Source organism: Eschrichtius robustus, chromosome 10, assembly GCF_028021215.1.
Source record: "Eschrichtius robustus isolate mEscRob2 chromosome 10, mEscRob2.pri, whole genome shotgun sequence".
NCBI lineage: Eukaryota > Metazoa > Chordata > Mammalia > Artiodactyla > Eschrichtiidae > Eschrichtius > Eschrichtius robustus.
In genome coordinates, this window is record NC_090833.1 from 5,072,312 (window position 1) to 5,099,244 (window position 26,933).

General features: G+C 59.2%; 2 protein-coding genes across 17 annotated transcripts; one reads left to right on the forward strand and one right to left on the reverse strand.

Annotated features, from left to right (window-relative positions):
• The first annotated feature begins 4,464 nt into the window (after window positions 1–4,464).
• On the forward strand, window positions 4,465–10,276 carry UCK1 (uridine-cytidine kinase 1). The gene is made up of 7 exons (XM_068553175.1): window positions 4,465–4,722; window positions 5,094–5,253; window positions 6,109–6,205; window positions 6,357–6,499; window positions 6,590–6,684; window positions 8,446–8,494; window positions 9,002–10,276. Exons 1-7 carry the CDS (start codon window positions 4,615–4,617, stop codon window positions 9,181–9,183), a joined length of 834 nt encoding a protein of 277 aa, XP_068409276.1. The 5' UTR covers window positions 4,465–4,614; the 3' UTR covers window positions 9,184–10,276.
• Window positions 10,267–26,461, reverse strand: POMT1 (protein O-mannosyltransferase 1). 16 transcript variants are annotated; one of them, XM_068553171.1, is made up of 20 exons: window positions 25,622–25,741; window positions 24,670–24,821; window positions 23,506–23,612; window positions 23,282–23,332; window positions 22,568–22,714; window positions 21,673–21,784; window positions 21,244–21,309; window positions 21,065–21,158; window positions 20,767–20,922; window positions 19,837–19,967; window positions 19,412–19,507; window positions 18,220–18,312; window positions 16,597–16,693; window positions 15,087–15,179; window positions 14,743–14,863; window positions 14,319–14,416; window positions 13,630–13,743; window positions 12,778–12,904; window positions 11,783–11,960; window positions 10,267–11,102 (listed from the first exon to the last, which is right to left on the reverse strand). In XM_068553171.1, the coding sequence occupies exons 2-20, from the start codon at window positions 24,789–24,791 to the stop codon at window positions 10,928–10,930; spliced, it is 2,178 nt and encodes a 725-aa protein (XP_068409272.1). In that variant the 5' UTR covers window positions 24,792–24,821; window positions 25,622–25,741; the 3' UTR covers window positions 10,267–10,927. The 16 variants fall into 16 exon arrangements, with proteins under 16 accessions (XP_068409272.1, XP_068409265.1, XP_068409274.1 ...); XM_068553164.1 differs by having other exon boundaries at window positions 14,319–14,500; window positions 24,461–24,821; window positions 25,576–25,662; XM_068553173.1 differs by having other exon boundaries at window positions 14,319–14,500; window positions 24,670–24,773; window positions 25,576–25,622.
• Between the last annotated feature and the right edge of the window lie 472 nt (window positions 26,462–26,933).

A 26,933-nucleotide genomic window follows, 5' to 3' on the forward strand; every position in this document is an offset into this window, starting at 1 on the left:
AGGCTCCCGCGGAATGCAGAGGGCCAGTTCCAGAACCCTGCTGCTCTGCATGGGGCTGTGGCTTTGACTCCCACCCCCCCCACGGCACAATCTGCTCCCGGCTCCTTTATGGGCACTCGGCAACGAGGACCTTCTTCTCTCAAGGGCCTGGATACCGTATTTACCTTTCTTGTCTTGGAACGGGACGATGATGTACTCCTCCGTGTCTGGAGCTTGTATCTGTGCAAACACGCCAGCTCAGCTATCTTGACTGGAGGTGCATTTGCAGCCGCAAGCCTTGGGCGAGCCATGTAATCTCTCTGCTCCTCAATTTCCCCATCAGGAAAATGGGTTTGTTAAAATAAAAAACAAACGAAGACCAGCCTTGAAAGTTGCCTGAGCAGACAAAACCAATTTTGTAACCGAGCAGGACCCTACAGGGCCTTCCCAAAGAAGACCCCCCCCCCCCCCACCCTAACCCCGCCATGTCCTCCACCTGCGTCTTGGCTGTAGAAAAACGTTAGCTTCCTAGGCCTTCCCCAAGTTCCAAAGAGCAAATTTAATCAGAGAAGTGAGAAAATGCAGAAAGGAAAACAGTCAAGCAGAACAAAATAATAGTTTAGCCATTAAACAAAGTCAAGGACCTTTAGTTCCTCCTCAAGGGCTACAGTTAATATTCTGAGCCACGTCCTTTGAGCTGTTTTGCAGATACTGAAACCCTGACCAGGTGGAAGAAGTTAACTGCATGCTGCCCACAAGCACGTAGACCCCAGACCGGTTGGAACCAGAAGGCTGATGATGTTGACTCCTGATGACCTCACCACCAACCCATCAGAAGAATGTCCACCAGTTGATCCCACACCCCACAGCCCCCCTCCCTCACCCTGCTTTAAAAACCTTCCCTGAAAGCCAGTGGAGAGTTTGGGCTTTTTAAGCACTAGCTGTCCCGGACTCCTTGCTTGGCGCCTGCAGTAAACGCTGTATTTTCCTTCACCACGACCCAGTGTCAGTAGATTGGCTTTGCTGTGCGCAGGCAAACAGACCCCGGTTTGGTTCGGTGACAGTGTACCTGTGCACATAAAGTTTAATTTAGCTTATTTTGCAAGAGTAACTTGACTGGGGTCATTCCTTCCTTCTGCCTCCGGAAATCATAAGCACAACTGGAACTGTTTCCCGAAATTGGTTATGAGGTAACCAATTCCCTATCATTTAAGAAAATCCTAATATTATAACCAATCATGGTGAAGAATAAACAGTCACTGCCTCCGCACTATACGAGCTGCTTTATAACAACGTACCCTGAGGCTTAGTCCATGTTTTGAGAGCTCTTGGTCCAAGAACTAACTGTCTTTTGCACAATCGACTTTTACTAATTGCCACTTTGGTGATTCGTGGGTTTACTCCTGCTATTTCTGCCCTTCTGACGGATTGTGTGAGGCTTTACTGCTATTCAAGATATGTGACCAAACCTTGTTTAACTTTGCACTATCTAGCCATGGCCATATCAGAGCAGAAAAGCAAACACCAGAATACAAAACCACGGTTTTCCCTGGGTGAGGGGTTATGGCTGATTTTAGTTTTATTTGTGTGTGTGTTTGTGCGTATGCATTTTCTGCAATGAGCACGGGTTACACCTGTGATTGGGAAATGGCAATAAATACTCTTAAAACGATGGACACCTGGTCAACTCTTTAAGTGCTGAGCGCCGGCTTGTGTTCAAACAAAAGCTTAAAGACCTGAGGGGAATAAACTGACATTTTTGCAGGTGGTGGGGCTGGCTAAGGGGATTGGGCGAGGAGGGCCATGTTGGAAAGCTGTGTTTCCTGTGCTCCTGTGAACTTGACCTGGTGGGGGGATGGTAAAGATGGGAGCAGAGAATCCCAGCGTTCTGCCTCACCTGGTTCTGAGAAAGCCAAACCTATGAGTCTCAACCCCATCGCTCATTCAGCAACAATAGGTGCTTCCTGTGCGTGGCAGAGAGATTCGGCAGCACAAGCCTGCCACTGCCCTGCCCTCGTAGGGCTCAGCTCTAGGGACAAACATCAAGCCCATGATTGCAGAATGTGCTACATAATTGCAGCTGTGTTCCATGCTTTCCGGGGCTGCAGAGAACACTGACGGGCTAGCCTGGTCCAGCTGGGGAGGGGCTGGAGCATGCTTGGGGAAGGGATGGTGGGAAGAGTCAGCCAGGCACAGGGCGGAGTGAAGGGTCTGGGAGGGTGTCTGGGCCTGGGGCCTGGTGGGAGCGTGTAGGGTTAGATGAGAGGGGGTTGGGGATTGACTGGTGCACATGGGAAAGATGGGCTCCCTTTGCTATCCCCAAGAAGTGGCTAGCCTTGGGGGGGAAGACCCCAGATGCCAGAGCATCCAGAATACAAAAAATAACGGGAATTCCCTGGTGGTCCAGTGGTTAGGACTCCGCGCTTTCACTGCCGAGGGCCAGGGTTCAATCCCTGGCCGGGGAACTGAGATCCCGTAAGCTGCGTGGCACGGCCCACCCCCATAAAGAAGTGTCAGCATTAAAAAAGAAAAGAATACAGAAAATAAGAAAATATAGTTAATATAATTGGCCCCGTGAGGCATGGATGCCAAATAGACAAATACACAAATGAAGAAAACACATAGCAGGCACCCCGCACCCGCTCTGGGCCAGGCCTTACACCAGGCCCTTTGTGTGCCTTCTGGCATGGAAGCCTCACCATGGCATTTCCCTGTTGAGAGTCTAGCTAGGCTACTCCATGGTACTGCTGCCCTGGCATCCAGTCTGTTTGGCTAAGCGGCCTGCAGAGGCCTCAGACTGACAAGTAGGTCCCTTCATACACGCGCACGCCCTAGACAGCAGCCTGTGGAGCCACCAGCCAACGTATGCTCCTGTGATCAGCAGTCTCCCCTGCCTGTATGCCTTATCCGCCCCTGAGATAAGACCCCCGTGGACCTTACCAAAACCCCACTCTTTCGGCTTGAATTAACCAATCCAGCCCTAGCCTGGGAAGCCCAAAGCACTCCACCCACAGACCCTGATAAAGGAATATGCCCCAGGGCCCGCCTCTCTGTCTGCACTCTGCCTTGACCTCCTGTGTGGCCCCTTGAGGCATGCCTTGTACCTCCTCCAAGACCTGTGAGCAATAAACTTCTTTACTTCAGTTTCTCTTGTGGTCTGTTGTTGAACCTCTGCCCGCCATCAGATTCCTCAAGCTCCACTCACACATGTTAATTTCACAAAGTCATAACACTTCCCCCATAACACCTGGGAAGTAAGGAAACACCACGACCACATCACTGCCCGAGGTCACTCGGAAGAGGCAAGGTTTGAACCCAACTCTAAACCCAGAGCCAAGTGCCTAAACTTGCCTCCCCCGTGGTGAACATGTGAATGGCCCTCCCTGTTTTGAGCTTCTGTGTAAGTTCCTCTCAGGTAGGGGGTGGCTTTCTCATGCCCATCCAGCCGCTCCTTCCTCAGCTTCCCTCTGTCCAGGTCCACAGGGCTCAGGAGGCCCAAGTTCCCTTGTACCCTCTCCCCCCGATCAGAAGAACCGTCCTGTAACCCTTCCTGAGGTGGGTTAAGGCCTCTGAAGTTACATAAACAGTGACTTCGCCTGATGTCTGCACATTGGTCTCTCCTGCATCATATTTCAACGTCATCAAATATTCATGGAGTGCTCACAATGCATTAGGAGCTAGACCTGCAAAGAGAGACTTGATGCCTTGGGGAAACATAGGTTGGAACAGGCTGGTGTTTGCCTTCTCTGTGCCAGGTACTGGGGGTACAGGTGGAATCCAGCAGACAGGGTCTCTGTCTTCTTGGCTCACAGCCTGTCTAGTGCTGAGTCTAAAAAGTCATTTCCATGACTTCTGCCCACCACGTACTGGGAAGGTTGAGGAGGCCAGGAACTTGTGCTGGAGGCAGCACTGAAGGCTCTAGCGGGGGAGTGGGTGGGTGACACGATCAGGGCAGTGTCAGGAAACTCGGGTGGCCAGCGTGGAGGCTGGGCTGGAGTGGGGGTGAGCCGAGGCGGCGCTAAGGGTGTGCCCAGGCAAGAGGCGTCGGAGCCAGGAGGTGGAGGCAGGGGCGGAGCACGAGGGGCAGGTGCATAGGCGACAGCACACTCTCGGGGTAACCGCACGCGAGGAGGCAGAACCCGTTCTAACTTCCGACTCGGGTCACAGGACTCAGTAGTCTGACTTGCCGGTGCGGGCGCTGGCCCACGTTCCCACCCCGGCCCTGCAGTCCCGGGGGATCATTCCGACGGCCCCAGGCAGCGGAGGTGTGGCTGGAGGGAACCTTCCCGGAGGCCGCCCGGCGTCTGGAGACTCCTGCAGCCAGTAGCCATATTGAGTTGCTTCTGTCCTTTGCAGCAAAAACAAAAACCGGGCGTCGCCGCAGCCGGTCCAGCTGCCTCCGCAAGCCTCCCGGAGCATCGGCCCCGCCCACGCATGCGCGGCGCCCTCGGACGCGAGGGACTACAACTCTCGCGGTGCCCCGCGCGCGCCCGCAGCCTCGCTCCCACCGCGCCGCGCGCCTCCCGGAAGTGGGGCTCCGTGGGGGGCGTCTCCGATCTTGGCGCGGGGGCGGGCTGGCAGGTTTGGGGGAGGCTGCGTGAGCTAGGAAGCCGATGCGGGCGAGCGGCGCTGGAGATGGCTTCGGCTGTAGGCGGCGACTGCGAGGGCGCCGCGCACGAGGCCGACCGTCCTCACCAGCGGCCCTTCTTGATCGGGGTGAGCGGCGGTACCGCGAGCGGCAAGGTAAGGGGCTGGGCGGCGCGGCGGGGCCTGAGTGTCAGCCCGGCCCCCTGGGCCTCCGGCCTCCGTCCAGAGAGAGACCCCGGCCTCTAGCTGCCGAGGTGCCCCCTCCCGGGCGTGGGCTGCGGCCACGGCTGGCCAAGCTTAGGCCGGGGCGCAGGCGGGGAGCGGGGCGCTGGACCTCGGGGGCCCCCCCGCAAGCCTCCCGCTGGCCTGGCCTCTCGTGGCCTCCAGGTCGGCGCTGCCCCTGCCAGTGCCCCGAGGTCTTCCCGCCAAGCGCAGCCCCACCCGTCACAGGCCGGCCTGGCAGCCCGTCGGAGCTCGTGGGTCAGGGTGAGCGTCTCCAGGCGGGGATCCTGTTTGTGTGTTTCCAGTCAACTGTGTGCGAGAAGATCATGGAGCTGCTGGGACAGAATGAAGTAGACCACCGGCAGCGGAAGTTGGTCATCCTGAGCCAGGACAGGTTCTATAAGGTTCTGACCACGGAACAGAAGGCCAAGGCCTTGAAGGGACAGTACAATTTCGACCATCCAGGTAGAGACCCTGAGGGTGGGGAGGGAGTGGGGGAGGAGGGCAGACCATGGAGACTGGGTCCAGGGTTGGACCTGGATAGGGAGAGACCTAAGCCGTTCCACGAAATCACGCAGATAACCCGCGGTGGAGCGTCTTTCTCGCGCTCTCTGGGCCCTGGGTGGCCCTGCCGGAGCTCCAGGCTCCCCTGGAGCCAGTCAGGGAGTCTGCGCCTCAGAAGGGCCTTCAGGACCACCGCTCTGCCACGACTATGGTCACGGAGAAAGCCATGCATCTTCCCACGTTAAGGGTCCTCTGCACAGACCGCATCCACTGTGGCCTTTCGTTCCGCCACCTGCCCTGGGGCAGAGTCCTCGAGAGGCCAGCAGTGGAAGCAGTGGGTAAACAAGAACCAGAGGCCTTGAAGCTCCGTTTCCTGGTCTGGTCGGGGGCCGGGGAACAGGTGGAGATGGGGTGGGTGAGGGGGAACAGCCAGGCTGCCCCTCCCTGCTGCTACGAGAAGATCCCACCCAGTGGCTGGCTCCCACCTTCATTCCTTTCCAGGGGACACATGGGAAAGGAAGAAGGTCCGAGAAGCGTCAGTCTGTGTTATTTCCCAGAAATAGAAGCAGACGCCTAGCCCACCTACCTCCCAGGGCTGGCCGATCCCTGGGTGGTGGCACTGCCCGAGGGCAGCGAGGACAGGTCCATTCTGTGGTTTGCAGAGGGCCCTGCAAACGTAAACTGTACAGCTGTTGCTTAGGGTCATTGGTAGCACCAGCACCCAGCTGTGCTGACCGCAAGGCAGAGCGAGTTCCCTGCGGTCCCCAGCACCAGGACACGCACGGGCTTGTCTTGCCTTTTGTTCCATCCCTGCAGATGCTTTTGATAACGATTTGATGCACAGGACTCTGAAAAACATTGTGGAGGGCAAAACAGTCGAGGTCCCAATCTATGATTTTGTGACCCACTCAAGGTGAGCAGGTGGCTCCTGGGAGGAGAGGGCTGTGCGCTGGGGGCTGGTGAGGACCCCCCTCCCCACCGCCGCCAGGATCTGTCCCCAGCACGGAGTCCACCCCCGGGGACTGAAGCTGACGGCAGGGCCCCTTCCTGGTCGCACCCTGCAGGTTAGCAGAGACCACGGTGGTCTACCCCGCAGATGTGGTCCTGTTCGAGGGCATCCTGGTCTTCTACAGCCAGGAGATCCGGGACATGTTCCATCTGCGACTCTTTGTGGACACCGACTCTGACGTCAGGCTGTCGCGAAGAGGTAAGGCGGACGCGGGCCTCGCTGCCCCTGGCCAGCCCGGCCCCGGGTCCCGGGGGTCTGAAGGTCCCCACCCTGCTCCTGTCGCCACAGTTCTCCGGGACGTGCACCGCGGCCGGGACCTGGAGCAGATCCTGACGCAGTACACCACCTTCGTCAAGCCGGCCTTCGAGGAGTTCTGCCTGCCGGTACCGCCTTCCGCTTGCTTGGGGACCTCCCTTTCTCCCTTTTCAGAAGGACCCCCGGTGCCCCGTTCTGTGAGAGCCAAGCCGTGGAGGGACGTGGTCTGCTGTATAAATGGAGAATTAGCTCCTTGTACCCACGTTCCCGAGGAGCCGTTCTCAGCTGTGAATGTGTCCTCTGTTCTTCCCGTCACCCCTTCCCCACTGCCTCCTCCTCCCCGGCCCCCCCCCCCCCCCCACCACCAGGCTTTTCACCCCTGGCACCGGCACCGCCTCCCTCCTGGCCTCTCTGTCTGCATTTCTCCAGGGCGCTGCTTCTCCCCTGACCCACACTGTTCATTTCCTTCCCCCGCCTTAGAACGGTGGGCTCCGCAGGGGCAGGGATTTTTGTCTGTTGGCTGCCAAAGTGGTGTCTGGCACACAGTAGGTGCTTAGAAACTTCATCCATGCCGTTGTGTTTCTCTGGGCTGCCTTTGGCTGGCACTGGAAGGTCCAGCTGGCCTATAGAGGGGGAATTCACTGTTTGTGGCCATCTGTCTCTTCCTCCATCTCACAGTCTTCACTGTCACTAGATAGGACTTGCGTAAGGATTTAAAGGGGAATTGAACAATATTTTGCTTCTTAAAGGGAAAAATAAGGCACAAAGGAATTAGAACCAGGATTCCTGCTTTAGATAAACAGGACGAAGGAGTTCTGTTTCTGCTATTTCAAGAAAACATTTTTTATTTTACATTCATGTTCTCTGAAGTCTCTGGAAAGTGATCAGAAAAGTAAATTGACTGCTTTGCAGTCTCTCTTATTTACAGAAAGACATTTGGCAAAGTAGGTCGTTTAACGGTAAAACTCTGGATTCCAAATGTGACCGGGTGCCCCTGGGTGGAAGCAGAACCGCCCTGGGCCGGAGCCTCCATCTCTCCCTCCCCTTTACCGGTAGCCACACAGCGAGTTGACTAAGCTGGCTGTGTCCCCCGCGTCCCCGAAGGGAAGACCTTTCTCAGCTCTTTGCTGGGCTCCACCCCTCCTGCCCCCCCCCCCCGTAGCCCACTGTCCACAGCCCCATGGGAGGCAGCCCTGGCCCTCTCACGCTCACGTCTCCCGTGGGTCTCCACTGCCTGCAGACACAGCTGCCCCAGGACTTGGTCCCGCCCGCCCCCGTGGCTAATCTGTGTGACAGGCCTCCTTGGCCCAAATCCACGTGCTGGCTACACTCAGCGGTCTGCAGGTCTGTCTCTCGGCCCAGACCGTTTCCTCCCTTGCCTCCCTCCGCTGCTTCGGACTCGGCCCCCTCAGCAGCATCTGGCTGGGGGTCCCTCCTCGGTGGTGCCACAGGGTGCCCCACAGGGAGTGAGTTCCTCGGCGTGGGAGCAGATGAGGGGCAGGGAAGGAAGGGGAGCAGGTCCTTGCGTGCAGCGCAGCCCTGCTGTCACTGGGTCAAGAACCCTGTGTGTAGTGGGAGGGTGCCCCACTTCACTCGGCCCAGAGAACCAGGCGGTCAGCACAGAGAACTGGCCCCTACGGCAGTGCTCATGAGAGACAAGCATCTCAGAGACGCCGGGAGACGAGCACTGTTTCTTCCTCGGCTGCCTCAGCTCACCTTCCCTCACTTCTGGGGTCACCGTCTCTCACCTGGTTTGACAAATACCTCGAATCCCTGCCCCCCCATCTTCCATGACGGGCCTGGGCTTGCTTCCCTGCATCTAGCCCCAAGCAAGCTGAAATCATCTGGGGGACAGATCCTTACGAGACGTTCCTTTTCTCGCCTTGCAGACAAAGAAGTATGCTGATGTGATAATCCCTCGAGGGGTTGACAATATGGGTAAGGACCAGGCCTGCCGGCTGACCCCACTCCTCCCAGGACCATGAAGCAGGCACTGCCCATCCTGTCGTGGTTACTGAGACACCCCCAGCGCGTGAGGCCTGTCTGTGTACATCTGTGGCACAGGTTTCAAATGCACTTAGAAAAACATTCAACACCTTGTACGCCTTAAACTGACACAATGCATTATGTCAATTATATCTCAGGGAAGCTGGTGGGAAAAAAAAAATATATGGAAAAGTGACAGGGAGTCAGTCGTTAGCAGAAGGCATCTTAACCAGGGTTAGTTAACAGAAACCCTCGCGACCGAGCCAGGTAGGTTTTACTGTGCTCAGGCCCCAGCGTGCACTTGTCTGTCTGCTGAGACTCAGCGCCACACAGATGCCTCAGGGAGGAAAACCGTGTGCTTCACCAGTAACGCCAGGTTGGCGCTGGGCGGGCAGCCCTCCCGGCGTGTTGCGATGGAGAGTGGGGCAGCTGACCCAGCTCTGTCTGTCTCTGCTGCAGTGGCCATCAACCTTATCGTGCAGCACATCCAGGACATCCTCAACGGCGACATCTGCAAGTGGCATCGCGGAGGGTCTAACGGGCGCAGCTACAAGAGGACGTTTCCTGAGCCGGGAGACCACCCCAGGGTGCTGACCTCTGGCAAACGGTCGCACCTGGAGTCCAGCAGCAGGCCCCACTGAGGAGTGGAGTGCTCAGCTCCCGGCGGGTCCGGAGATGCCCTCCCGCCCCTAAACACACAACCGTGGCCGGGGTGGTGCTGGAGTCCAGGCGTCCCTCGCTAATTCGGGAAACCTGGACGAGCTACTCAGACTGGGTCTGACAGGATGTCTGCAGGCAGCCCTGACCTTTCCACCCGCTTCCTCACATTACAGAGGCTTAAAGGTCTCTTTAGTTACTGAGAAACGCCACAGAACGTGTGGTGAGCAAGTCACGTATTTTGGGGAACGTTGAAGAAATAGCCCAGACGCTGTGATTTTGACGGTGAACCCACAGCAAGAGAGACTAGTATGATCTGGTTCACACACGTGTAACTGAGAAGTGTGAAGAGGTAACACTCTTCCTTTTTATGTGTTATAATATACAACCACGTGTTTTCTGTCGTAGTCTGTCTCCTGACACCATGCTCGTTGTGACCTAGTAACCCAATTTCATGACCCACCAGCAGGGTCGTGCTCCTGGTACACGCTGACCTGGTACACGAGGGGCCATAGAGAGGCTTCCTTCCTTCCGGCCTGTGCTCTGAAGGCAGAGCCAGGAGGGAGCCCTGGGGAGCAAGCTTTTCCGTAACCAGCACCAAACACACAGGCGGGGCCCCCACTTGCCCAGCCTGAGTCCGCCTGCTTGGGGGTCTGCCTTCTGGCGGGCACAGTGTCCTCATGCAGTCCTACTCTGGGCCCCTGAGCCCAGGCTGCTGTCTGGACAGGTCTTTCCTGGTGTCGCCCTCGGCCAGGTCAAGGGCACGTCACCTACAGTCAAGGCGTGTGTGGACCAGAGAGGCGTGAGCAGATGCCGCGGGCCAAGGGTGGCCAGTCCCCCGTGCTCAACGCAGCGTCCGCGCCTCACCAACAGTCATGGTCTTGTCCTCGTTTGTCCTCCCTCCCACGTGGCTGTTTCTGTAAAAGCCACCAGCTGTCGAGTTCTAACTGTAGTTACACAGAGACATCAGTTGAGCTCAGCTGAGCACGGTGGCTGGTTTCTGATGACTGTGAAAGTTTTGTCAAACTTACTGTGCCCTTTCAGAGAGATCCAATAAATACCAAATATGAATGTCAATTTGTCCCTTTTTAATTACATTAAGAAAAGGCAAAATCGGGACAAGGAGAGGTATGGATGACACAAACCTTGACGGTTGAAGAGGCTAGTCGCTCACGCACCTCTCAGCAGGCTCTCTGGGCAGCGGTTAAAGAGTCAGCGATGGTGAGGAGGAACGGCCAGCCTTCCACAACCTCCTCAGGCCGGCGTTCCAGTAGCTCGTGTGCCACTGAACCATGAGGGTGATTCCCCACGGCCTCGCTGGGTCAGCAGGTCAGCGGGCCGGTCAGCCAAAGCCCACCACCTGCCTCTGACAGCGAGATCGGGGCCTCGTCTGCTTCGACCCGAACCGGCCCCTCCCTGCCGTCATCCAGGCCAACGGGAGCCCCGTGCCAGCCACTGCACACTCAGCCAGCTCACGGGGCTCTCAGGAGTCAGCAGACATGGAGGGCGTTGTTCTTTACGGTCCGGGAAAGACAGACTTTGCTCAAAACGAGGTGCTCATCAGAGGACTGTTTCAACAACGAAACCAGAACAGAATCGCTGCCGAGCCTGAGTCTCCACCAAGCTCAGAGCCACTCTGCGTTGTCAGAAGTAAACATGCTCATGATAAAAGACGGTTCCACTTTGTCCTGACCCGGCCCTGCCGTCCGTCACTGTGTCCGTGTCCTGCTAGTATTTCCGGATCAGGATATCCCAGCTGTCTTTCCAGCGAAGGGCCTTGAGTTCGCTGGGTGAGAGTGACCTGTCCCCGTAGGTTAGCGGGCGCAGCGTGTTGGACACGTGACAGGCAGAGGCAAACCACGCCACGACCAGCGCGCCGAAGCAGCTCCTCTGGAGCTGGGACCTGCCGGCCCAGGGCAGAGCACGGGCGTGGGGAGGCCGGCCCCTCCCCACCACGATGTCCCCTGGGCATCCGTCGCCCACGTGGTCACCTACCCCGGCCCCTCCTTCCTCCGGGCACGCCCTGCCTGACCACCAGCCCTCACCACGTCCTGCCCGAGGCACTAAGCCCCGCCCTCCTCACTCGCTCTGCTTCCAGAATTCCACAGTTTCTGCTCCATCTAAGGTCGGGTGCCGGAGTACTGCCCCCAAGCCCCCCGTGAGCACAGTGCAGCCCTCCTGACGTACTACCAGGCTCCTGGGGACCAAAGAGAGAGGGCCGCCCTCTGCCCTGGCCTACAGAACTCGCTCCGGTTTACAAAGCTTCCTGGTTTATCTCTGCCGTGCACCACGCAATCCGCAATCCGGCCACTAACCACTGGCTGCTCCGGGACACGCCCCATGTTTCCCCTTCCTTTTCTTTGCTCCTGGTGTTCTCCAGGCCCAAAGGGCCTTCCCCATTTCCCACACACCTCAGCCACCTTCCTCTCCCACCAGCCTCAGTTAGCTTCATCCCCTGAACCCCTGTCGAGCCTCGCCTGTGCCTCTTTTGTGACCCTAACCCCATCTGCATCACACTGGAATCGCCATTCAAGACCCCCCTGGACCCGGACCCCAGGGGGCGTGGCTGCCCGGGCCCGGTACCTGCACAGGCGGCCGCTGACGTGCTCCAAGACCACAGGAAGCAGGAGGATCTGGAAGGCGAGCGCCGGCAAGTAGTGGTAGAGGAACAGCGTCTTCTCCATCAAGAAGAAGGGCACGTAGTTCACGGCCCAGCCCCCGGCGCACAGAGCCCCGGCCAGCGCCCAGCGCAGCCAGCAATCTGCGGGAAAAGGTCATCTCGAGCCAGCGCTGCCGACGGCTCCAGCTGGGAAGCTCCCAGCGGTCCCGCAGGCTGGCCTCCTCATCCGCAAAGTACACGCGAGCTCCAGCTCCTGATTTCTCTATGTCCCCTCCCAGCCTTCCCACATTTCTGGAGGAAGGACAGACCGTGTCCTAAGAACCTCCTGTAGCTTCCTGCTGGTACTACCGTCCCCCTCCTGAGAAATGCCAGCTTCCTGGGGGCCAGGCCCAGCTTATTCCCGACTCCCCGCTGGCCTTGGCTCACCCGGAGATTCCGAGCTGGGTCTCACTCCTCAGGGAGCAGTGGAGGGGCTGGACCCGTGCACCCACCCAGGAGAGCCGGGAGTCGGTGGAGAGAATGACCAGCTCGGAGCTGAGCCCAGAGAAGGCGCCTCCCTGCTCCTGATGGCCTTCGGGGCCCTGCCCTGCCCTGGGTGTTTGCTCCTTTCCTGTTTCAGGATGGTTTGAAGGGGGTCTCTGTCCTTGCAAACCACCACCCCTGACTAAGTGCCCGCTGGCGCCTCTGTCCCATCAGCCACTTCCAGAGCGTCCTGGGGTCAGGAAGCAATTCCTGCCTGACACCTGCACGTCCCCGGAGAAGCCTTGAAGGCGATGCGGGGACTGGACTGCAACATTCTGTCTCTGGGGAAGAGACAGAAGTTCCCTCGAGGCAGAAACAAAGAGGTGGCCTCAAGGCCCTGCTTGCTGGTGCGGCCGGGCTGACACCCGAAGCACAAGGAGCTCCCGTCAGAACCAGAAGGAGGGGGCGTGAGACACGTGTGGGCGGCTGCACAGACCCTCAGGGAGGTCGCAGACTCTTCTTCGGCGTCTGAGCAGGTACCAGACGAAGAGCAGGGCGTACACCAGGGTGGCAAGGCTGGCCGAGGCCCAGATCACGATGTTTCCGAGCAGGTGGATCTGTGCCTGCGGGCGCACAGAGAGACCCCGTCACCTCAGCCAAGACGCCACAGCCCAGAGCAGACACAGGCACCCACCACACCCTCCGCCCTCGCTGCCAGGACGGACGTGTGAAGGTTCTCAGCTCTGTAAGCTGAAACTGAGAACCGGGAGTAGACGGGACACTCTTCTGACAGCAGAGCTGCTCCCAGGGGGGCTGATGCAGAGTTGCAGGGCACTGAGGACCCGCTCATCTCAGACCCCGCTTCTCAGCGAGCCGTGGCCCCCCACTTCCGGGGGGGAGGAAGACGGCGAGCATCTTGAGCACATACCCGCCCCCCCCCCCCCTCAGCGGGTAATTACTGGGCACCCGCTACGTGCTGCGTTTGCTCTCCCAGGTGAAGAGAGACGATGTACAGGGAAACAGAGCACTGACCGGCCCAGACGCCAAGTGGCATGCGGGAAATCAAGCAGGGCTATTTTAAAAACCACGTCTGCCAGAGAAGGGGAGCCACGCGCTCCCACCACAGCCACCAAGCCTGGTTTCCCTCCACCTGTGGACAAGCTAGGACCCGACTCCTTGGCATCTCAGGGGAGCTCTGGCCTCGAGCTGCCAGAGCACTAAAAACAAGTCCCAGGCTTTCGTTAGGGAAGCGCAGGAAGGCTGGGACTTGGTCGGATGCAATGGCTGCTCTTAACATCACAGAACTCTCAGGCGCGGGGCAGCTCTGCCGCACAGACGCTCCGCTTACGCTGGTCCTGGGGTGCAGCCAGTAGGCGATGCTGGTGTCTAGCGTGACCCAGTCCAGCGGCGTGGAGCTGTATTTGTGTTCGGAATCATCGCTTCTCACCGTCAGCATCCGCCACTGCGGAAAGCAGAGGCCGCTGGGAGTCACACGGACAGCCAGCCGCCTTCATCGCTCAGGGATCTGCCAGGGGGCAGAGTAAACTGCTGCCCCTCTCACGTGGGCGTCCGACCTCAAGTTCATTTGGATCATGCCACAGAGGCAGCGCACCGGGCTGATGAGCCCAGGAGGCGCCTACCCCTGGGCTCCGGTCGCCTCGTCTGTTTAAGGGACGGGACTGGGCACTAAGGGTGCTTTTAGATTTGGGACCCTGAGTTCTCTGGGGCTGCACCGTGTTGACCGTGGCCTGTTCTGCCCTGACCTGTGTGCAGTGCCACTCTGCTGCGCAGTCTCCTTGGCTCCTGACTGTTCCTGCCGGCAAAGCCACAAGGCAGGACAGCCAGGAGGCAGGGGACCGACAGTGCCAGGCATGTCACTTAGAGTGGACAGAGGGAAATGCTCCCTCCCTGCCGAGTCAGGTCCCAGTTTAAAGGCCGACGGTGGGCAGGTGGGAGACCTACAGACTGCAGTGCCTTCCCTGGCGAGGAGCCAGCACCCGGTGCGCAAGGTCGCCCAGCCCTCCAGCCGCCCGTCACCTGCAGCTCTGAGAATCTGGCCATGAAGCTGAGGTTCCTGCTGGCGTCCATCTGTGCAGGGGAGCGCAGCTCCAGCTCCCTCTCCTTCTGCTCCTGGCCTGGCAGGCGTGGCAGGGTGGCCGGGCCGGAACCCAGAAGACACCAGGTCAGGGAGCTCCCAGTGGCAGCTGCCAGCTGCTTCTCTAACAACCCGCCGGGACTCAGTCAGACTGCGCCACTCCACGTGGTTTTCCCCACCGTACACGGTCCACCCACCCGCTCAGCATCTTTCGAGTCAGAAAGCTCGGCTTGCCCTGCCTTCCAGGGACACCCGGCCCCACCCCGAGTCCTATCACCGCTTCAGCTACAGGGGGAGGGGGAGGGAGAGGGTCTGCAGTGGAGCCTGGAGCGCATGCGGTCCCCTCCATCGGGGGCCGGGGCTCACTCCTGCCGTAGCGGTGCTCCTCCACGTTCCACACGGTGCTCCCGTGGTAGCCCCGGGACAGCTTCTCCCCGACCACCTCCAGCTGCCGAAAGCCCCAGTCTGGGAGGGGCGCCCCGCTCAGCTGGCGAAGCGAAGTGGGGAGGCTGTGAGGGAGGGATCAGCTCCGCCTGGCCCGGGGGGCCCCACCCCAGTCACTTGGCCAGCAGCTGACAAGGGCAGCCGGCTCTCCTCTGGGGAGCGTCACGATGGGGTTCGGTTCTGAGCGGTTACAGAGGGCCCTCACCACTCCCGCAACACTTCATCCTGTCCCACCTGGCAGGACCGTGTGAGGCGGCGTCACTGACCTTGAGGATGGCTGATGTGTTCACGTGCACGAACCGGACCTCCGACAAGATGGTCTTCCAGACGTCCGTGTCTGACTCTCTGTTCACGATGTCCTGTAAAAGCAGGTCTGGTCCGTTATTTCACTCTTTTTCAGATTTCCTTAAATGTAAAAATGAAGACCAGTCACCACGGTGAGACTGACTTGGTCTGATACGAGGGGACAGTCCCCCAAGGGGAGCCGCCGGCTGATCCCGGACGGTGCCATCAACTTTATTGCTGACGCCTGTGCAAGGTGCTGGAGGGGGGCGGTCAGGGGGAGGGGGACACTGCCCTCCTCCAGAGACTGCCCGGGGCAGCCTTCTCAGTGGGGACTTAAAGACAGATGCTCACCCTTGAGCTTCTGCAACGCCTGATGGCGCGCAAAGATGGTGCAAAGGAAGGTCAGAGACTGTCCCTGAACAGATGCCCTTAGACGGTACTCCTGACGCTGGGTAATAGAAAACTAACATCTGAAGAGCTTGGCGCTGCCGTACTTAACTTACTGGAGCCTGGCGACAACCCCGGGAGGTCACGTAGCTACTGACAAGAAAGAACCCGAGGGGCTAAGTGCGGACAGGACGAGGAGGCCGGGCCGGGCCGGGCCTCACCCTCCGGTCAGCCGCCCTCTCTGCCTGTTCCTGGAGCTTCAGTTCCTGGAAACGGGGGCGTGTGGGGCTCAAAGTGCCACCAGAGGGGCTGAGGAGCAGGAAAGGATCGGCAATGGGCCTTAGCAGCAAGGGGAGGGGGCGGGGCCTTCAGGAGAACCCTGGTGATAAGGAGCTGGTGCAACAACTCACGTCAGAGGAGCACTGGGGGAGGGGACAGAGGCAGCTGCACAGACAGCTGCGTGCAGCGCAGAGCGCCAGGCCCCGCCGTGCACAAAGACAGAGGCGGCCTCCCCGGCCCCTGGCTTCGCTGAGGGCCAGCAGCGCCTGGCCTCACACCATCGAGAACCCAGCGGGGGGGCCGGTGCTACAGGCGTGCAGCCCGTGGTGGCTGAAGGGGAGCCCGGCTCCCCCAGAGGTTAGCCCAGTGCAGCCACTGCACCGCCACTGCGCTTCTCACGCGTGTCCCTGACTTCAGACGGTCCAACGGCCCAGTGACAGAACCTTCCTCCTGCCACGTTGCCCAGGGCACTGCCTGACCACAGGCCCAGGGCCCAGGAGGGCAGTGCCAGGAATCAACCCCCAGATGGCCCTGCCTGTCCCAAGGGAAACCCTTCTTAATCCCGGGTGAGGGTTGACAAAAGAGGCTCCCAGTGTGCTCAGGGCGCTGGTTTGGAGGCCAAACAGTGGGAGGGACCTTCTGCCAGCAGTGCCACGTGAGCCCCATACGGAGTGCCCACCCATCCATCGTACCATAAGCTCCTTCCTCTGATAGAAGAACACTACCCAAGTCCCCCTTTCCGTAGAACAGGCAGTCGCTTGTCCTAAGGGGCGGCTTGGAACGGGCTGTGCTGCCGGCGCGCATGGTCGCTGGGGTTACGCTCACCAGCCTCCAGAGGTTCTGGGCGGGCATGGAGACGTTGTGGTCGATGTAGCAGGACACCTCCTGGGAGTGAGGGCTCAGGGGGGCCGCGACGTCGTGCCTGGAAAACCAAACAGCGCTGCCGAGGGGCTTCCCGAGCTCCTCTGAAAGGCGCTCACTGTGCTTTTACGGGAAAAAAACCGCTTTTCAGGAAACAAAGCCAGCTCAGCCTTCAAGCACCACGGTCGCCACTCCAAGGATGCAGCACCTAGGAGCTGGGCGGTAAATCAAAGACGACAGGGCAGAGACTCTGCAGTCATCACATCTCTGGGGGAATCTGGCAGACACCCATCTAAACCGTGGGGCCTGTCATCCCCCTTTCAGAGGACGAGCTGAGCCCGGGAGCTCACCCGGCCAGCCGGCAGCAACCTGAGGTCAGGGCTCGGAAATGGCTGGGAAATGGCGCCACGACTACTGTCGGAGGACAACACGCCCAGAAACCCCAGCTCCCCTCGCCCACGCACTAGGAAACTGCGCTTCACCAGACTCTGCGCGAGGCCCCGCAGAGGACCTGGGGACCCTGAAGCGAGCAGGAAGTCAGTCACGAGCGCAGGCCCTGTGAGTGCTACGAACGACACCCAACCAGGGCAGGCACAGCACACAGCAACGCTTTTGCTGCGGGGACATCTCAGCTGACACCTGAATAAAGTGAGTGACTGGGCCACGGGGTGGGGTGTGTGCGTGGGGGGGATCTGAGTTGAAGAACATTCCAGGCAGACGGAGCAAGTGAAGGCCTCAGGGGGGCGGCATGTGGTCATTCTGGGGGTAGTGGGGGGCCAGGGTGACTGGAGTCACGGGGCCAGGTCCCGGGGCGCCTGCAGCCAGGGGAGGGGTGGGGTGTGATTCTGAGTGTGACAGTCACACTGGGAGTCGCTGGAGGGACCTCCGCAGAGACGTGAGGTCAGTGAGTAGAGTGTGTGTTTTTCAGAGGGAGCCGTGGCCGCCGTGTGCAGAAGGGGGCAGGCAGGGGGGTTCCCAGCATCACAGGACAAAGGGAACGGGGCCTGGGCGGGGCTGGGAGTGCAGAGAGAAGGAAGCGACCTTCGTGGATTTCCCGACACAGCGACTACAGGGGTGGCGGAAGAGGATGAGGACTGAGCAACCGGCTCCTTCCCCGGGAAGCAGAAGGGGAGGCAGAGAGCCCAGGCACCCAGCGGGGAGGCCGGGGCTGGGGCGCGAGTGTGGGGTCACTGAGACCCACGAGAGGACCCGAGAGGCCGGGTGGAAGGAGAGCAGAGGCGGCCTGGGCCCGTCAATATGCGGAGGCTGCCCAGAGGTCAAGCCAGGGAGGGTTCCTGACTCCATCCCCCAGCTGAGATCCTTCCTGGACTCACTTCTCCTTTCCGCGGGTCCCCCATCTGCAAGGGCGCCCACACTTCATTCCAGGCAGGACTCTCCTCGTCACCCCGGCCCCCCCTGCAGGATGGGTGAGAGGCTGCCGTCCCACTCAGATCACTAAGGCTCTCCCCCTACCCTGCGACCACCACTAGGGGTCCCCTGCCCCCCAACATCGAGGGCAGAGCCAGGCCAGAGGCGGTGACGCACAGCAGCGGTCACGCTTTGCTCTGAACAGAGGAGGGGACTCACGTGTTGAGGAGGCGGGTGGTCATGCCGTGCACCAGCTGCACGATGTCGCCGTGCCGCACGGGCCTCGGGGGGTTGTTCACCACCAGCTGGTGCCTGGAAGAAAGCGCGGCTGCGCTCACGGGGCGGCAGGGGCCCCGGTCCTCGCTCGGGCAACGTGGAATCGCACAGCCGCCCGGTCACCGGGTTCCTTGTACGAGGTGAACGCGTGTGAAAACACAGCGCGTACGTTTTATTTAACTCTCTTCTGAGACCTCAGGTCACTTTCCAAGCTTCCTGGCGTGGCCCCACTAGTAGCCACCTTCACACTGACCGCAGCTGCGCCGTACTTGCTACGAATGCCCGCACCTGCCCCGAAATCCTTCTAACAGAGACTGTGGCTCCACGTTCGCTCAGTGAAAGTGGACCAAGGGCCTATCAGACCCTGCCCCGCGGCTGGGAGCTGAGCATCTGGCGGAGCCAGACGGACGTGGCCACCACCCTCAAGTTACTGCACTGAGTGGGAACCAGGGAGCAAACGTGTGGGCAGCCGGACAGCGGACACGCGGAAGCCAACGGGATGCTGACAGGGGGGAAGGCGGGGAGCCTGGGAGGCGGCCAGGCAGCGTCCCAGAGGAGCTGACTTTCAGGTGCTGAGTAAGAGGGGCCCGGTGGGACCCTTCCAGGCTGCGGGGACAGCGGTGCAGAGCCTGCGGCAGGAGCCTGCCTTCCTGCAGAAATGCGGGGCAGGGTGAGCGCTGCGAGGGGAGCGGGGCTGGAGCCGGAGGGCGCGGCCCTGCAGACCAGTCGGGGACTGGATCCGTTCTAAGGGCCGTGGAGCTCGGAGCTCAGGGAGGGGTTTGAGCAGGAGCCTGACCTGACACCTGGGGGGGCTGTGGGGTGTGGGGGAGGCAGGCGTGGAAAAAGACAGATGGGGGAGATGGACACCCTGACGGTAGAACCAACAGGACTGGCTGGGACTGGAGGCGGGGATGACGGCAGGGAGACGGGCGTCTGCAGGGCGGCGGCGAGTGGGGGCAGACCACGGGGTGGGGGAGAGTCGGGACACGCCTGGAAACACCCAGAGGAGATGCTGGGCCCCTAAGTCCTGGACCGCGGGCTGCCCGGCACAGAGCCGGTCCCAAGGCTTCGCGGACGGAGCATGGACAGAGAGGAGGCCGGGACCGAGGCGAGGCGTCCCCGGACCTGTACTCACCTCCCGGGGTCCTTTACAATCCACCAGTTGTTGACATCCTTGAAGGGGTAGCAGGTCACCTGCTGCTGGTGGGAGCTGCCACGGCCATTCTCGTATCTGCGAGAAGAGGGTGCGTCTGCGGGTGGGGCACCAAGGGGCCCGCGGCCTCCCCCTCCCCCCCACCAAGGTCCCTACAGATGCCAGCCAGCGAGCTGTCCAGATCCATTCGTGTCCCAGCGGGGCTGAAGATGTGAGCCCAGGCAGCACCAGTCCCTCTAGTGGTTTTACACACAGAAATAACGAGTCTCATCGATAATCAGGATCTGAGAGCTCAGTTTCTTTTTTGTCTCGCAAACTTACTCACATAAAGTGAGAGTTGGTAACAGCAAAAATGTGAAAAAACAAAACACGTCATAACCTTCGAATTAAAAAGTCACCTTCCTTACATCATGGGGTAGGTGCTCTGGTGGGAATGAAGCCAGCAGGGCACGGGTTGGCCAAAGACGTTCTTCAGAGTGACCTGGGAACCGTAGGCCACCTCCAGGGGCTGGCCTTGCGTGATCCGCGCCAGCCCCCCCTGAGACAGGAGCAAAGGGGTGGCCAGTGAGAGGGAGAGAGAAAGCGAGAGCGTGACACCTACGCCAGCCCCTCTGACAGCCCCTCCTCCAGCCGGGGTGTATTCCGGGTGGGGGCAGTTATCACTGTATCTCACAATTAGCTACGACTGCGTGTGATATAATCCTGACATGTTAACGCTGTATGACCACCGACTGGAGGCTGCCCTGGGCCAGGAGCTCACCTAGCCCCTCCCCGCTCGTCCTAGCGGCTTGCTGGATCTCGGCTCTCCGACTAGGGGTTGAACCCGGGCCCCAGCAGTGAAAGCGCCAAGTCCTAACCACTGGACCACCAGGGAATTCCCCCCATTCGTCCTTATTTATTTCTTACAGGCATCCCGTGATAAGAGCAATTATGTCCGTCTAACTCTGGGATGTGGGTGAGTGAAGAGATTTGCCCGAACACACAGAACTGGCTGTCGGCAGAGCCGGCCCTTACGAGCAGGTCTGTCCGACTTCAGGGTCTACATTGCTGACACCGCAACTGGAGCATTTTATTATTTTTGCAAAGTTACTTGAGCGAATGCCAGAGTCGCATTTGTCCTGTGCAGCCTGGCACCGGCCCAGCAGGTCACGCTGCAGACAGCGGACCCCTCGTTCCCTCCTACACCGTCAGCATGTTCAGAATTCGTGTAGTAGCAGTGAAGCGATGCCTCACGTCTCGATTTGGCTTTTCCTCTAAGGCCCACTTGGTGGTGTTTCGTAAGAAAACTCCGAGTCTAGTGTGGCCTTCTTTCTAGGATGGCTGGGCGTCACTTTTACCTCCAAGCTGGCCTGGAAAGCACTGGACATGATCTGGTCATGGGGCCCGGAGCGGCAGAGCAGCAGCAGGTGGACATAGAAGAACAGCAGGTACCCGAGGACCGGGACGACCAACAGGGCCACCGCTCGGGCGAGCAGGTGACAGAGCACGTGGACCTGCCAGAGACGGAGGGGACGTCACCCCCGCTTTGGGGAAGGCGGGCCCAGGCCTGTCCCCCTCCGAGGCCTGTCAGCAGGCGCTCCCTGCCCCCCGACCCCCCAGGGCCAGCCTCGCCCTGCCCAGGACGTCAGCACCTACGTTTGACAGCGTCTGGTCTCCTATCAGGTGCCAGGCGTGGGCAGCGGCAACCCCAAGCACCAGTAGGTACGTGAACACACCCACATACTTGGTGCTGAAGGGACACAATAGGGAGAAGGTTAAGACGAGACACACACGGAGGACATGGCTGCTGCCCCAGACCCGTGGAGCAAACACACCTGACGGCACAGGAGCAGGCCACACCCGTCAGCATCAACCAAAACCACCAGCTCGGAGAGAAGGGCCTGGAGCAAAGCACAGACAGACGCCCAGCTGGGAGATCAGAATGTCTCCCAAAGGCCAGAGAAGGTGCCCTCCTCAGAGATCTCGGGGTCAGCTCGCTGCACCGAGCTCCAGGTGCAAGGAAATGACTCCTCGTCTCCCCAGAGAGCAGCCAGTCCTGACAGAATTTTCCTTTTTAGTCAGAACATTTTTCCAGTTAGTTTGAGTTATAGAAAGGTGAGGATTATTTATAAAGTCAGCCAAGAGCCAGTCGAGGTGCCTGGGGCAGCTCCCCCGCGTGGAAAGGTATCAGACCTGCTCAGGTTGACCACCCCCCGGACGCCTCTTTCTTAGTAACGAGGAAGGGCACGTCCCATTTTCCATACCTGTGTTTCTGGGAGTTGGAGAACTTCAGGTAAGACAGCACGGCCAACAGATTGAAAAATATCAACACTGATTCCAAAAGCATCAGCCTTGACTGAGTGATCAGAGAGTTCTCTGTTGGGGAAATGACACGGGCGTCAGGTGTTGGGCAGCGAGGGCAAACGTCCACCAGAAAGGGCCCTTGTCAAACGTCCCAGAGCGTGAGGGTGGCAAGTTCGGGCTCGGGGTGGCTGGAAGGGGACACGTCCCGGAACCACGAAGGCCAACTCTGAGGTGTGAATCAAGCCTCCCGAGACCTGGGGGACTCTGGGGAAGTCACTGCCCTTCCTGAGCCTTCGTTTTCCTCGTCTGAGAAAAGAAATACAGATTCTGCAGGCCGCCTGGACGTTCTAACACTCTGTGGGCACAGGGGCCCAGTTAGGGTCGTCACTCGGCAGACGTGAATTCTTTTTATTTTCATCTGACTTAATGTCATTTGTTCATAGACCTGGGCCAAGAGATCCCTTCTGAGGAATACCCACTAATTCCTGAGTCCATCTCCACTGGTCAAGGCCTGGGAGGTGGGAGTACGGGGGAGCTTCTCATTCAAGGACAGACTTGGCTGCAGGGGGAGGTGCTCACGGCAGGCGCGCGTAGGAGTGTCGTTTGGGGCAGCCCCGCTACACACGGCGGCACCTCCATGACGTCACAGTCTGCACACACAGCTCCACAATCCCCCGGCCTGGGAGTGGGGTGACTCCCAGAGTCCAATCTGGACACACTGGATGTGTGTCCTTCCGTCCTGCGAGCAGCAGACACTGCAGGGGGCACGTCTACTAAACCCTGAGCCCTCCGGGGCCGCAGAGACACAAACAAGGGCCGGTGCTGGGATATTCCCTGCGCCCCACCAGGCCTTACCGATCAGAATCAGCAGAGCGGCCCCCACGGCGGCACAGTGAGAGAAGCCGAGCTCCCACACGATCTGGTAGGCCATGGGCACCGACAGGGCCCCTGCAAGGGCCGGCAGCAGGCGCAGGGACCACACGGGCACGTTGGTGCTGTATTCTGGAAGAGCAACCACAGCGGGGCTGAGAGCACTGTGCCCACACCATCTCCCTACACTGCAGTGTCTTTTCACACAGACTGCCGCGCTCACAGACTACAACGCAAGTCTGCAAGGCTGGGGGCCCCATCAGGGACGGAGTGTGCAGGCCACGGGCAGAGGCTTTGAAAGAAGCTCCGTGTGGTCAAGGGCCAGTTCTCAGTAAGTACGGGAGTGATGCCGAGGACTCTGAAATGAGCTAATCCTTATTTATAAGTTTACCCCATCTATGTCCAAAAACGTTGTTGTGGCAACACATAACATTTATACGTACAAAAGATAACGGCAATCAGATGCCACATGTGGCGAGCGTGCTATGCGACGCGTACCAAAAACCAGGGATAAAATGCTGACGGTAACTAAACACTAAGGAATTTACCGGACTTTTTGAAAACCTTTCCCTTGTACCCAAACACTTATCATACCTTGGATTCAGATGAATAAACCATAGTTGTTAATCCCTATGAAAGCTACGACCTCTCCATTCCAATATATGCAAGTTGACAAGGGAAACGAAAATGATATTTTACCTGCTCCAATTCTGTTCCACAAAAAGTTACCATCGAATCCTCCTAAATAACCTAAAACAGAAGATTAACCAGTAACTATCCTGTTCAGTAAATATTTCTGAAGCACCAAACCGCGGCAGTCAACAGGGGAACGACAATAAAGAAAGAATAAGACACCGCTTCTGCCCTGAAGGAATTTCACCTGTAAGTGTTAAAGGGCCACCTGTCTTACTAGTGAATCCTACCTCCCAAGGCCAGCAGCATGTGGCCAAACGGTGGTCCACTGCCATCCAAAAAGAAGATCCGCTTCATGTAAAAAGAGATGTACTGCCCATAATATACTTCATCAAAACTGCAAAGCAAACCCACGTTATAGTCAACTAGAAACCTTAACCGTACGCAAAAGGCATGAGGATAAACGTACACCTGTGTCTCCAAATGACTTTGGAGAGTGACCAGCAAAGGTCAGACTTTTGCCCCAACTACGCGGCGTCCCTGAACATGAAGACACACGTGCAGCATCACACATCCATGAGGACAGGAAGGGAAACGCCCCACGAGAGTTGGGCGTTCAGGAGGCTTTCCTGACACAGGTTCTATTTCTCTCCCTACGTTTGGGTTTAGGGTGTACCGTGAGCCAGTCTCCGAAAGGCCTCCTGAACGCAAAGCCAATCTGCCTGTCCACCAGCGTGCCTGCAGCTAAGAGTCGGAATCAGACCCGGTGACCCGACAAAACAGGTGTAAAAGGGAGGCACGCAGGCGCCGGCCGCAACAAACCTCTTTCAATCAGGGACTTTCGCTGACGTTAAGGAACCGCTGGCAACTTGTCAGGGGTGATGGTGCTACCGTGGTCACGTGATTTTTAAGAATCCTGATCGTTTAGAGATAGATACTGAATTGTTTATAAATGAGACGCAGTGTTTATGATGTGCTTCAAAAAAACCCACTGCAGGGAAGGGGTTGGCTATGAGCTGGGTGATGAATATACCATTCTCTGTATACTGGTATGTGTTTGACATTTGCCATAATAAAAAGTTAAGTGAAAAGGAACACGTGTGTTAATCAGACAATGAACAGCCCTTTAACAGTAACAGCAATCATTTCCCATTACGACAAAGAACACACTCTAGTATCAGGGAGGACTCACTTCCAAGTGCCTCAATCTTCCGCCCACCCAAGGCTACTGCACCCACTACTGACCTACGGGGCAAGACCAAACAGGTGGCCTCTGCAGGGGCTGTCCTGGGGACAAGCTGGTCTCTCCTCTAACTGCCAAAGACACCCATCACCAGGAAGCCCGGAATTTTACTCTCCCATTTACGCTGTTCAAAAAGGCACTTCCTGTCACCAACGCACGGAACAAATTACAGTTCCTTCCGATGCACCCAGAATGGAGTTGCTTGGCTTACACCACGGCCCTTGGATAGGAAAGCTGCCAGAGTCGGCTCAGCAACCCCACCGCGGTCAGAGCCACGACATTCAAGTTGATGTCAGCTGTCACCACCACAGGGCGCTGCAAAAATCCCAACATCTTGTAGAAAAGCGGGCCGGGGAGGATGCCCTGGAAACGCAGGGAAGAGTTGTCATCAGAACACAGGTGGCCCCCGACGGCTCGAAAGAGGCTGTGACGGGACCCTGCTTTCACCAGCGGTCAACCGAGGTGGGAAGCTGAGAACTGAATATTCACTCACTCCACCAACACCTGCTGGGCACTTCCGGTCAGTGAGACGGCCTCCTGGCCCCTCCCCACCTGGGCAGTGCGGCCAGCTCTCACAGCGCGGTGACCTCCACCCCTTGAGGCTCAGAGCCTCCACATCTGCGCCAAGATCCTCCCTCCCCTCCCCTCCCCTCCCCTCCCCTCCCGCCGCGAGCCAGCACCGTCCCCGGGGCGCCCGCTTTCTCACCCCGAGGGCGCATCTGCACTGGGCACCCCGTTTGCTCCCCGAAGCTCCACTTTTCTTAAGGTTGCATCTGCCCTGGGCACCGCCTTTCTCGCATCAAAGCTGCATCTGGCCTTCGGCGGTCCCCTTCTATCCTCAAGGCTACATCTACCGTGGAGGCCCGCTTCTCTCCCTGCAGCTACATCTGCCCTGAGCACCCCCTTCTCTCCAGAGACCCTGTCTGCCCTGGGAGGCCCCCACTCCTCTTCCCGGCACTCCCCTTTCTCTCCCGCAGGCCGCTATCTTTCCCGAAGGTTTCACCTGCTCCTGGGCGCCGCCCTTCTTTCCCCGGGCGCCCCCTTCCCCGGGTCAGGCAAGACCGGCCGCCCCCGGCCCCAGTGCCCCACAGACCGCGCACGCGCGTTCCACACTGACTCTCCCGCTTCCGCCTGGGCTCTGGTCCCCGGCGCCCCAAACGCACTCGCGTTTCTTCCAGTCCCCTCACAGCCGCTCCCCGTGCCGGGCCACGCCTCGGACGCCTGAGGGCCAGGGGCTGGGGCGCCGACCGTTGGGGACGAGGCCGCTCGGCACTCTTCGCCGCCCACTAGCCCGCTCGACGCTCGATTCGCCGCGCCTGCGAGGCCGCCGGGGGTGCAGCGTGCGTGCGCACTGGGCGAGAGCGGCGCGCTTGCGCACTGGGCGAGCCCAGACCCGGACGCGAAGGTTATGCAGGGGACCGTCTGCAGTCTGTGGTTCACGGCTGGGCAGTCCGGGGTTCCTGGGCACACTAGACGCACGGCTGCCTTTTTAAGACGACACAGTGGGACCGTATGGGCATTTCGCTCAGTGTGGCGCGGACCCGCGCGCAGGTGGAGGCGGGCAGGGTCCACCCCCCGCCCCGGCGGTGCCCCCCACTCTCCGGCCCGCGCGGCCCGGCCAAGCCTGCTCTGCAGCGGGACACGGCCCCCCAGGTCAAGGGAGTGACCCGGACGATTAACCGGCACGAAGGCACCTCTGCTGCCCAGCCCCACCCCTTCTTCCTCCCCTCGTCTATATGGGAGTCAATACTCCTGGACAGAAGGGTACTGCAGGTGTAATAACTGGAATTATGGTTCTTTCCTGTTTTCCCATGGCCGTCACCCAGCATTAGCGCAGTGCAGGTGACTCTGACTTACCCGGGTTGTGGAGAGGGAGGGAGCGCGGGCTCACCCGTGCCTGCGGCCGGAGGGCGTCCTGGGCCCGGGCTCTCAGCCTGTGGTCTTTCATACGAAAGCAGGGGCCGTCTGGTCTTGAGAATCCAGAGCCTCCATCCTGCGCGCCCTCGGGCTCCTTCGCGGTCAGGCCCCTGGAGGTCTGTGGATCGCCGGTCCCCGGGAGCAGGGAGTCCAGGGGGTGGGCGTGGCCCTGAGAGCTGTAGGCCGCGCCCTACCTGGGTCCCCTGCTTCCACAGTGGAGAGGCTCAGACGGAATCAGCCGGCGGGGTTTCCTTTCGGAAAGTGTTAAATTTACTCGGGCATAATTTATAAGTTTCCTACATTCTTACCTGGGACCAGGCACTGGGCTGGATGCTGCCCATGACCTCTGTGCATCCACACTACCCCACGACGTAGCTACTGTTTACAACCCACGTTTTACAATTATGGAAACTGTGACTCTGAGTGAAGTGTCCTTCCCAAGGTCACACAGCTAGTGAATTGCAGAACCGAGAACTACCGCTTGAACCCAAATCCAAGCCCTCCATGCTTCACTGCCCACGCCTGGCTTGCTCTTCTTTCCAAGCCCAAGTGCAGCAA

Coding starts and splice junctions, on each gene's coding strand:
- UCK1 (XM_068553175.1), top strand. CDS start 4,615: ATGGCTTCGGCTGTAGGCGGCGACTGCGAGGGCGCCGCGCACGAGGCC. Junction 4,723..5,093: donor GCGGTACCGCGAGCGGCAAG/GTAAGGGGCTGG, acceptor GTGTGTTTCCAG/TCAACTGTGTGCGAGAAGAT. Junction 6,685..8,445: donor TCGAGGAGTTCTGCCTGCCG/GTACCGCCTTCC, acceptor CTCGCCTTGCAG/ACAAAGAAGTATGCTGATGT.
- POMT1 (XM_068553158.1), bottom strand. CDS start 24,791: ATGTTGGGATTTTTGCAGCGCCCTGTGGTGGTGACAGCTGACATCAAC. Junction 23,333..23,505: donor CATGCTGCTGGCCTTGGGAG/GTAGGATTCACT, acceptor CTTCTGTTTTAG/GTTATTTAGGAGGATTCGAT. Junction 19,968..20,766: donor CTTTCCAGGCCAGCTTGGAG/GTAAAAGTGACG, acceptor CTCCTGTCTCAG/GGGGGGCTGGCGCGGATCAC.